Raw genomic sequence first — 12287 nt, forward strand, 5'->3', positions numbered from 1 at the left:
CTTTAATCTACATATTTTTTATTTGCAATCAGTATAAATACAATGTGAACTAATGACTACAAATATTCTACAAAATTGTGTGTAAAGTGGAACAATTTTGATCAAAATGAAAATTCTTGTGTTTTTTATTTGTGCTTTAGGATTAGCTGTAAGAATTTTATCGTTATAATATAAAAATAATAATAATAATAGTAAAAATAATATTAACTATAATTTTAAACATAAATTTTAATTTATTAAATAATATAATCGGCCCTAAAAGGCTCACAAATTTAATGGGGATAAATAAGTTACGTCCGTTCATTCGTGTTCATAAAGATACTTTGCTAAAAGATTATCATAATAATGTGGTTTACAAAATCTCGTGTAAGGATTGTGACGCCACATACGTTGGTCAGACAAATAGATTTTTAAAAACGCGAATTGCAGACCATAAAAACCATATTAATATAAATACTATGCAAAAATCTGTTATTACGTACCACAGACTGAATAACCATGAATTTGATTGGGTTTATATTAAAATTTTGGATGAGGAGCCTTATCTAAAAAAGAAACTTGTATCATAGATGCTGTTTATCAGACATCAAAAAAAACGTTTGAATCGACAAGAAGATACTGAGTTTGTAAACCAAGCATACATATCCGTTAAAACATATGCCTCAACTTCAAAATTTTGTTCTTGACTTATTTGTTATTCCCTCTCTTATGAGGATTGAGTTTATTATTGACGACTGATGAACAGCTCTTTGATCATTGTATGTTTACTTGTGCGTCTGACACGGCGTGAGACGGTTGTGTCTGTTTTGTCTCGCGTGCTCACAGTTTGTGATGAGTCTCCTTTTTTCTTTTTTTCCTTTTTGTTCTTGTCATTATGGCATTGATCTCGAGAGTGCAATTGACCATGCACCATTGATTTTTAATTACACAGTATGAAACCATTGAGAGACTCAAATTTATATTTGATGTCGAAAGCATGGGCGCCTTTTGTAATATTTTTAAAAATTTATCACTGAAATGATTCAAATATCGAAACATTTGAGAATAATTTTTATTAAATTGTTGTTTTATTTGCGCTCTTGAACCTGACACTTGGCTCTAGATGCTTTTTTATGCTTTTTCAAAAAAATAAATATTTTATAAATATATAAAATGTAAAAATATATTATACTTAATTATAGTTTTTTATATATATAATTTAATATAACTGTAGTACATGTTTATACAACAACTTAAGAAAAAATTATTTAAAATAATATATAAAATAAAATTTCATTTTTCAGTTATCCAACTTGGCTGATGATGAAATAAAAGAAGAATTTAGAGGTGCGGTATCAACCATCCAGAGTAATCTTGCGATTTGTATGATAGAAAATAATGTATCTGAAGGTAAGAGTTATAAAAAATGATACACATTATACATATATAATACACCATATATAATAGTACGTACGTAGTACTCTTCAAAATTCTTTCATTGTTCATTATTTGAAGCTTCTTGGCTAATTTTAGATAAATTTTGTTTTGCTAAACTTGATTTAAATGTTTCTTATATATTTTTGTAGTGTTTTGTTTAAATTAATTTTTATTAATTCTATGAAATTTCCATATTTGCTCGAGCTATTTAAAATATATAATTCAGAACAAACAACTTTTCTTTAATTCTGCAATTTAGAAGAGATATTGACTGGTGTGGATAAAGAATCCGGAAATGAAGAGAGGAGAAGAAAACTGGGTTGCACTTATGCCTGTGTTTTAAAAAGAGAAAATTTGGTGAATTTTTTTATACTATGTAATTTTATTCTCGATGTATAACAAATTATAATGCGAGACTTAATAATTACAATAGAATCTTAAATTATTTATATAAAAACTAAATTCTAATATAAAGATTGGATCAATATCTAGTTATAAAATATATAGTTAATAAAATATTATTCGGCTATATATTGATATAAAAATAAATATTTTGCATTGTTAATAATAAAGATGTACATTTACTCATGCTTGTGTGTGTGCGTAATTATCTTAATTTTTAAAAATTAAATTTAAATTTTATATTATCACATTTTACCATATATTATTAAAAATAATTTTATATTGTCTTAAAATTTATTTATATATTATTCTAAAATTTCATAGTTTTTACTGTTTTGCTTATTTAAAATTTTGTTTGTAATATTAGATGGAAGATTCAAACATTAAAGAAAGGGAAGTTCATGCAAAAATAAATACAAACTACGGTCCTTCGTTGATAATGCCCGAAGTTCATGAGGTGGCGCGGAATTGCGTCAAAGAAGGTAAATTATTACTATTTAAAATTCCTATTTAAACTAAATACAACTCTATTATAAATACAAGAAATTTTATGATTTATTATAAATATAGGAAATAAGAGATACTAAATTCATATTCATTATATATTTTTACATTAATTTTTATTACAGTTTTAACTGAAGCTAATCAAAATAAATGACATATTTTTTGTTAAACTATAATTTAAAAATTAACAAAACAACTATATTATACTTTTCAATACTTTTTAATTATATTTATTTATATTCTAGTAAGAAACATTACAGAAGAATGTGAGAAAGGCTTCTCCCTATTAAGTTGTCTTATAAAAGAGGAGGATAAATCGGAGGAACAGGAAGAACATAAAAAATCAAAAACGAGGGTAAGTGAGAAAGCAGAACAAACTGTCTGAATGTAATTAACTGAATATTATCCGTACAATTTAATTAACATACATATGCAACAAAACATAATTTAAATAAAAAATATACATTTTTTTTATATTACATAATTATACATTCTTGATTTTCTAATATAATAAACAACAACAAATATAAAAACAGTATTAACTTTTTTCATATTTTACACTATTCTGTAAATGAATAAAACAAATGTGGTAAAAGAATCAATTTTTATACGTTGTTACTCAAAATTAACGATAACAATGTAGACCATATAGAGTACATAAATTAATATATTATCGGCAATTCAAAATTACGCATTTCTATAGGGGATTTAACCATAAAAGACAAAAAAATGGATTTGACAAAAGGGATTCACTTTTTAAAGATTAAATATTTCAAGTTAATATTTTAATATTTTAATTTGGAAATAATTTAATACGAAGGTAATGAACAAAATATCTAAAAAATTTAAATTTATAACAAAAATAACGTCAAATTGATAAAAAAATGTATTATTTTGTTATATTAATCTGATTATTACCGTGTGTGTGCTTATGTATTAAACACAAAATAGTTTTTGTTATTTCAACTGGGTTATATATAGGCTTTGGTTAGATTATAGCAACTATTTAATGATCATTAATTATCTCTTTATAAATTACAACTTTTTTAGGAATTCTGTAGATTATCTTAAAGTAGAATATTTAACTTTTAATTTAAGCGGTAAATCTCTCCACCACGTCAGATTACCTACATAATATATATTATTTAAAAGTTGCATAAATCCTGATTTTTTATATCTTCAATTATGATTTTCTTAAAATTTTGATGTCATACAACAATGTCGGAAAATTACGGAAGATTATCATTGTTGGATTATGTTGCATACTTAATGTTTATATAATTTATGATCTTTAATCTACACATTTTTTGTTTGCAATCAATATAAATATGATGTAATCCAACTAAACTGACTAAAAATATTCTATAAAATTGTGTGTAGTAAAGTGGAACAATTTTGATCAAAATAAAAGTTCTTGTGTTTTGCATTTGTGCTTTGGATTTGTTGCAAGAGTTTTATCGTTATAATATAAAAATAATAATAACAGTGAAAATAATATTATAATTTTATATAAATTTTGATTGATTAAAAAATATAATCAAGATATCTATAAAGAAAAAAATATAGATTTTTAGTTTTAACAAAAATAAATATTTTATAAATATATAAAATGTAAAAATATACTTAATTATGGTTTTAATATAATTTAATGTAATTGTAATACATGTTTATGTAACGACTTAAAAAAATTTCTCGTCTACATCTCTTGAGGGGGGTAAAGAAGGGTATAAAATTCTCAAAAATGAGAATCTAAATATATACCCTATGCACTAATTAAAAATTTCGCGAAAAGAATTAATTTCTATACGCATTTCTTTACGCATCAACATCCGTGCATGGCTCTCATTGCCAAGTATATTATTGTGTTTGTAAATATCGGAGCGTTATGTATTTCAAATTATTAAAAAAATTATTTAAAATAATGTATAAAATAAAACTTTACTTTTCAGTTATCCAACTTAGCTGATGGTAAAATAAAAGGACAATTTAAAAGTACGCTATCAAGCATCCATAGTAATCTTGCGATTTGTATGATAGAGAATAGTGTATCTGAAGGTAAAAGCTATAATGAGATACATTATACATACATATATAATACAATATAATACATATATAACACAATAGTACGCAGGACTCTCGAAAATTCTCTCATTGTTTATTATTTGAAGCTAATTTTAAATAAATTCTGTTTTGACAAATTTGATTTAAATGTTTTTTACACACTTTTGTAATGTTTTGTTTAAACTAATTCCTTTTCTTAATTCTATGGAATTTCCATATTTGCTCAAACTATTTAAAATATATGATTGAGAACAAAAGAAACTTTTCTTTAATTCTGCAATTTACTTTTAGATGATTGGTACACAGAAGAGGAGATAAGGGCTGACGTACATAAAGAATCCGGAAATGAAGAAAGGACAAGAAAACTGGGTTGCACTATCGCCTGTTTTTTAAAAAAAGAACATTTGGTAAATTTATATACTATATAATTTTATTCTTGGTGTATAACATGTCATAATGCGAGACTTAATTAGACAATAAAGTCTTAAATTATTTAAAAAGCTAAATAGTTTAAAAAACTAAATTTTAAAATAAAGATTGGACCAATATCTAGTTAGACATATAATAAAATATTAATAAGGAAGATGGTATGTAATCGACCAAACTGGCAAATATGCTCATTAGATTTTATTCGGGGTTCGATGTACAATCGACGTTTCGACCTTCGGTTTAGGTCCTTATCAAGTCTTAAAATTTTCACGATATCGGTTAGGAATAAAAATTCGACCGTCACATTTTTATTCCTAAACGATATCGTGATAATTTTAAGACTTGATAAGGACCTAAACCGAAGGTCGAAACGTCGTTTGTACATCGAACACCGAATAAAATCTAATAAGCATATTTGCCAGTTTGGTCGATTACATACCTTATCAATTTTCATCACTGGCGAGTCAAATTATTATCAATAAAATATTATTCCTTTATATAATGATATAAAAAAAGTTATTTTGCATTATTAGTAATAAAGATGTACATTTAATTATGCTTGTGTGTGTGTGTGTGTGTGTAATCAGCTAAATTAAAAAAAATTAAATTAAAATATTATAATATGTTATTATATATTATCATATATAATTTCATATTATATTAAAATTTATTTATATATTATCTCAAAACTTTATATTTTTTACTGTTTTGCCTATTTAAAATTTTGTTTGTAATATTAGATAGAAGGTTCAAACATTAAACAAAGGCTAGTTCGTGCAAAAATAAATGAAGAGTACGGTCCATCGGTGATAATGCCCGCCCTTCATGAAGTTGCGCGTGAGTGCATCAAAGAAGGTAAATTATTATTATTATTTAAAATTCTTTATATTTATACTAGATGTAACTTTATAAATACAAAAAATTTTTTCATTTATATAAATATAGGAAATAAGAGATAATAAGATCATATTTATTATATATTGTTGCATTAATTTTATTTCAGTTTTAAATTAAAGCTAATCAAAAGAAATTACATATTTTTTGTTAAACTATAATTTAAGAATCAAAAAACATAACTATATTATACTTTTCAATACTTTTTAATTATATTTGTTTATATTCTAGTAAGAAACATTACAGAAGAATGTGAGAAAAGCTTCTCCCTAATAAATTGTCTTCAAAAAAATCTGTAATAATTGATGGAACATGAAGAACATGAAAAATTAGAAACAAGGGAAAGTGAAGAAGAAGAACAAACTGTCTGAATGTAATTAACTGATTATTATCCGTACAATTTTATTAACGTACATATGCAACAAAACATATATTAAATAACAAAATATACATTTTTTTCTTTTATATTATATAATTATATATTCTTGATTTTCTAATAAACAACAGCAAATATAAAAACAGTATTAATTTTTCTCATATTTTATACTATTCCATAAATGATTTAAACAAATATAGATATAAATATAAAAATCAATTTTTATTCGTTGTTATTCAAAATTTACGATAACAATGTAGACCATATAGAGTACATAAATTATGATATTTTCGGTAATTCGAAATTTCGTATTTCTATAGGAAATTTAACGACAAAAGATAAGAAGGATTGATTTTACACTCTTCAAAAATTAAATATTTTAAGTTAATATTTTAATTTGAAAATAATTGAATACGATAATGAACAGAATTTCTAAAAAAATTGTAATTTATAACAAAAATAAAAAATTATAATTTATAACAAAAATAACGTCAATTGATAAGAAAAAGTATTATTTTGTTATATTAACTTGATTATTACCGTGTGTGTGTTTATGTATACAAAATAGTTTTTGTTAATTCAACTGGGTTACATATAAACTTTGGCTATATTATAACAAAAGTACTATTTAATGACCAATTTAATTATTTTTTTATAAATTACAATTTTTTTAGGAATTCTGCACGTTATCTTAAAATAGAATATTTCACTTCTAATTTACTCAATGGTAAACCTTTCTATCACGTCAGATTATCTATGTATATATTTATTTGAAGGCTGCAAAAATCCTTTTTTTATATCTTTAATTTTTCTTAAATCTTGATAATTGGATGTTTTGATAGGCAGATTTGGACTCAACACATCTAAATTTATTTAAGTTATAAATAACTTATACAACAAACTGTTAAAAAATTCTTATTGAATAGTACAATTAATTTTGGCTTAATAGATTGAGTTTTTTTTCTCATTTAACACATTTTTGGCATTCCTAATAATTATACAATATAAGAAAAAATTATTTGAAGATCCTAGAAAAAAAAAATGTTATTGACTTTTTTTTATATTTTAATTACTAAATTGTCTATAAATAACAAGAGGAGATAAAATTTATGTGATCGAAATCACTAATAGTGTCAATCAGATAAACCTCGTAAAGCAACGCAAAAACATACTTATAAGAAATTAAAGGAAAACGCGAAGTACTTCTTTCAACATCTGGAAACTTTTATGTCTCATTATGAAAGAATGTTATTGAGAGTCAATTTTCTTCAATTATATAATTAAATTTAAAATAATAAAAATATATTTATACATATATTTTATTATATATATAATTATTACATATATTATAATTTTTTACGATTTTCTAAATTAATATTAAAAATACGAGAAAACATGAAAGGCATGTAGACCCAAGCGCCAGATTCAGGAGCACAAATAAAAGAATTTTGGAACAATTCAGACATATAGTCCGTGATCTTGACGTAAGGCTGTCTTACACGGGGATGAATAAGTTGCGTTCGTTCATCCGTGTTCATAAAGACGCTTTACCGAAAGATTATCATAATAATGTGGTTTACAAAATCTCTAGTAATAATTGTGACATCACATACGTTGGTCAAACAAGTAGATTTTTAAAAACGCAAATTAAAGAACATGAAAACCACATTAATAGAAATACTACTCAAAAATCTGTTATTACGGACCACAGATTGAGTAACCATAAATTTGATTGGGATAATATTGAAATCTTCGATGAGGAGCTCTATCTGAAAAAGAGACTTGTATCAAAGATGCTGTTTATCAGACCTCAAAGGAATGGTTTGAATCGACAAGGAGATACTGAGTTTTTAAATCATGCCTACATATCCGTTGTAAAACATATGCCTCAACTGTAAAATTTCGTCCTTGACTCATTTGTTATTCCCTCTCTTATCAGGATTAAGTTTATTATTGACGACTGATGAATAATCCTCTGATCATTGTACGTTTACTTGTACATACGTCTGACATGGCGTGAGACGATCGTGTCGTTTTGTCTCGCGTGCTCACAGTTTGTGATGAGTCTCCCTTTGGTTTTTTTCTTTTTTTCCTTTTTGTTCTTGTCATTATGGCATTGATCTCGAGAGTGCATTTGAGCATGTATCATTAATTTTTAATTATACAGTGTGAAACCATTGGGGACTCAAATTTATATATTTTGATATAATTGCGAAAGCATGAGCGCCTTTGTAATACTTTTAACATTTTCTCACTGAAGATGATCCCAAAATGGATCAAAACGTTTGAAAATAAAGTTTGGTTTTCTTATTAAACGTTGATTTATTTGCACTCCTGAATCTAGCGCTTGGCTCTACATGCCTTTCATGTTTTTCCGTAATTTTAGTTTGCGAGCCTTTTAGTCTTTAATATTAAAAATATTTCATTGTTAGTTTTATTATATTATTTTGTTGTTTATTACATTTTTGTTTTTAATATAAATAAATTATTACAAAGCTTTAGTGAAAGCTAAATTACGAAAATACATTTTCCGAAAAAAAGGTTGTAACTTCTGTTAAAAAATATACAAACAATTTAAATTCACCTGAATTTCATTAACTCCATTAATTGGATAATTTATAAAAATTTATCCAAATTAATTCAAATTTATAAAAAAATTTATAAAAAAGTATATAAATATATTTAAATACAATAATTTTTTCTTTCGCTTTTTGTTTTGACAAGACTAACCACTATGTAAACGCTAGGCACGCGCTATTTACTTTATATATATATATATATATATATATATTTATGTGTATGTATAATATACATAATAAAATTGTGCATATAATTTGCATTTTTTAAATATAAATACGATAAAATAATACTTCAAATTTATATAAATACTTGAATTATTAAATATCTAAAAAGATACTTGAATACTTGAATTATTAAATATCTAAAAAGATAAAATTACGTTATAGTGTTATTCTATAATTTTGCAATTTTATTATTTTTTAATAAATTACTGAAAAAATAAGACTCTTTTTAATTAAAAAATAAAGATTAAAATCGCTAGTATTTGATAATAAATAACAGGTTAATTAGAACGACCAAACTAGCCAAAATCATTTATTAAGTTAGTAACACAACGTTTCGACCATCTGGTTATGGTCCTTTTCAAGTGTCACTAGAAAAACAAAAAATAATACAAAGGATCACAAAATTAATAAAAATTAATAATGAATTTTATGCAAAACAAAAAATGTAATACGATCGAAAAAGACAACTCTTTTTAATGTTTACAAATCAGCAAATTAGAAAACTGAGAGATTAGAAAAATTATTTTCTGTGAAATCGACCCACTTACATCCGCGTTTGACTCTTAATCGCTCAGTTTTCTAATTTGTTTATTACTTTTTGTTTTATTTTATAGCGGCACTAGTCATACAACAATGTCAAAAAATTACTAAAGATTATCATTGTTTGCTTATGTTGCATACTTAATGTTTATAATTTATGATCTTTAATCTATACATCTATCTATATTTTATATTTGCAACCAGTATAAATACGATGTAATCCAACGACCACAAATATTCTACAAATTTTGTGTAATAAAGTGAAACAATCTTGACCAAAATGAAAGTTTTTGTGTTTTGCATCTGTGCTTTGTTGCTAGGATTTGTTGTAAGAATTTTATCATTATAATATAAAAATAATATAAATTATAATTTTATATAGATTTTGATTTATTAAATACTTAAGATATTATTTATTATGTAATCAAAATATTCATAAAGAAAAAAAATTATTTTTAATTTTAACAAAAATAAATAAATATTATAAAATATATATATGTAAATATTATATTTAATTATAGCATATATTTTTAATATAATTGTAGTACATGTTTCCATAACAACTTAATAAAATAATTATTTAAAATAATATATAAAATAAAATTGCGTTTTTCAGTCATCCAACTTAACTGGTAGTGCAATAGGACGACAACTTAAAACTGCGGTATCAACCCTCGATAGCAATTTTAGGACTTGTATGGCGGAAAATAATGTAACTGAGGGTAGGAGCTGTAATGATATACATATATGATAGTATGTACTGTCAAATTCTGTCAGTTCATTATTTGAAACTTTTTGGTCAATTTTGAATAAATTCTGCTTTACCAAATTTAATTAAATGTTTTTTTTCACAATTTTTTAGTGTTTTGTTTAAACTCATTTTTTTTAATTCTATGAAATTTCATATTTGCTCGAGCTATTTAAAATATATAATTCAAAACAAAAAACACTTTTCTTCAATTCTGCAATTTACCTTTAGATGATTGGTACAGAGAAGATGAGGTATTGGCTGACGTACATAAAGAATCCGGAAATGAAGAGAGGACAAGAAAACTGGGTTGCAGTGTCGCCTGTCTTTTGAAAAAAGAAAATATGGTAAATTTTTATATACTATATAATTTTATTCGCGATGTATAACATGTTATAATGCGAGACTTACTATAAAATTTTAATTATTTAAAATTTAAATAGTTTTTTAATATCGATTAATATCTAGTTAATAAAATATTATTTTACTATAAAAATAGATATTATTAATATAATAATAGATATTATTTTACGTCATTAGTAATAAAAATATACATTTACTTATGCCTTTATTTTTATGAATATATTGTATTTATGTGGATGTATAAATGTATGTGTGTGTGTAATTATTTAAATTTAAAAAATGCACAAAATTTTATATTTCTCTGTTTTTCCTATTTAATATTTTGTTTGTAATATTAGATGGAAGGTGCAAACATTAAAGAAGGGAAAATTTATGCAAGAATAAGTAAAGAAGTCGGTAATTCTCCTGTAGAGAGCATGTATCAAAAGATTGCGCATGATTGCTTAACAAAAGGTAAATTAATTATTATTAAAAATTTTTTATATTTATAGTAAATATAAGTCTATAAATTCTAGAAGTTTTATTATTTATTATTACTTACTTAATTATCATTGATTATTATAAAAAATAACAAGTAATAAGCACGGATTTATTATATATTTATATATTTTTCATTAATTTTTATCTCAGTTCTAAGTTAGCTAATCAAAACAGATTATATATTTCTTGTCAAAAATATAATAAATATAATAAAATGTAAAATATAATGTAAAGAATCACACAAAACGTAACTATACTTTTCAACACTTTCTAATTATATTTTTTTGTATTTTAGTAAGAAATATGACAGAAGAATGTGAAAAAAGCTTGTCTCTACTTTATTGTGTTGTGATTGCTGTAAATAATTTGGAGAGACCTCAAGGACATAACAGAACAGAAATAAAGGAAAGTGAAGAAGTAGAACAAACTGTTTGAATGTAATTAACTAAACATTTCATCTGCATAATTTTATTAATGTAACAATTTAAATAAAAAAATATATATGTTTTCTCTCTTATATTATGTTCTCTCTGATGTAATAAATAAATATAAGCAAATATAAAAACAGTATTAATTTTTCTAATATTTAACACTATTCCATACATGATTAAAATAAAAATGTAAAAAAATCAGTTTTTATACATTTCTTAAAATTAACAACTATATAAAATATAAACTATATAGACTATATAAATTTTGATATTTCCGGCGATAATTTCTTTATAATTTTTTAAATTAATATTACAAATATTTTATTGTCAGTGTTGTCAGGTTATTGCTTATTACATTTTTGTTTTTAGAATAAATACTGCAAAATTTTAATACTAAAGCACAAAGTGCTTAAAAATATATTTGGAAAAAAGGTTTATAATTGTATCTTCTTTTAAAAAATATGCAAACAGTTTCAATTTTCCCGTTCTTTATTTAGATTAATTCCATCAGTTTACACAAATCTATTCAATTTATTTCAAATTTTTAAATTTTATTAAAAATTTTTAAAAATTCTTTTTCTTTTTTTAAATAAAAATAAAATCAAATAAAATAGTGTACTTGGGCTTTACATAAATCGCACAAATGAAATACATTATTTCTACTTGTATTTAATATATATATATATATATATATATATATATATATATATATATATATATTGTGTATAAACAAAGTTTAAGGACAACGTAAGTCGATCACAGATATAATTTTGATGACAGCATAATTGGATAAGTTCGAAACTTATATACGTGAAAGTTTCCGATGCATCTTTGTGCTC

General features: G+C 23.6%; 2 protein-coding genes across 2 annotated transcripts; both read left to right on the forward strand.

Annotated features, from left to right (window-relative positions):
* Positions 1–8397, forward strand: LOC140671688 (uncharacterized). The gene is made up of 9 exons (XM_072903213.1): positions 1–148; positions 1284–1389; positions 1676–1773; positions 2186–2300; positions 2568–2677; positions 4272–4377; positions 4675–4790; positions 5553–5667; positions 5938–8397. Exons 1-9 carry the CDS (start codon positions 107–109, stop codon positions 6003–6005), a joined length of 876 nt encoding a protein of 291 aa, XP_072759314.1. The 5' UTR covers positions 1–106; the 3' UTR covers positions 6006–8397.
* Positions 8398–9607: 1210 nt separating this feature from the next.
* Positions 9608–11534, forward strand: LOC140671754 (pheromone-binding protein Gp-9-like). The gene is made up of 5 exons (XM_072903336.1): positions 9608–9754; positions 10043–10148; positions 10406–10521; positions 10876–10990; positions 11313–11534. The coding sequence occupies exons 1-5, from the start codon at positions 9707–9709 to the stop codon at positions 11450–11452; spliced, it is 525 nt and encodes a 174-aa protein (XP_072759437.1). The 5' UTR covers positions 9608–9706; the 3' UTR covers positions 11453–11534.
* Positions 11535–12287: the final 753 nt, after the last annotated feature.

The sequence above is a fragment of the Anoplolepis gracilipes genome, chromosome 12 (assembly GCF_047496725.1).
Source record: "Anoplolepis gracilipes chromosome 12, ASM4749672v1, whole genome shotgun sequence".
Classification (NCBI taxonomy): Eukaryota; Metazoa; Arthropoda; class Insecta; order Hymenoptera; family Formicidae; genus Anoplolepis; species Anoplolepis gracilipes.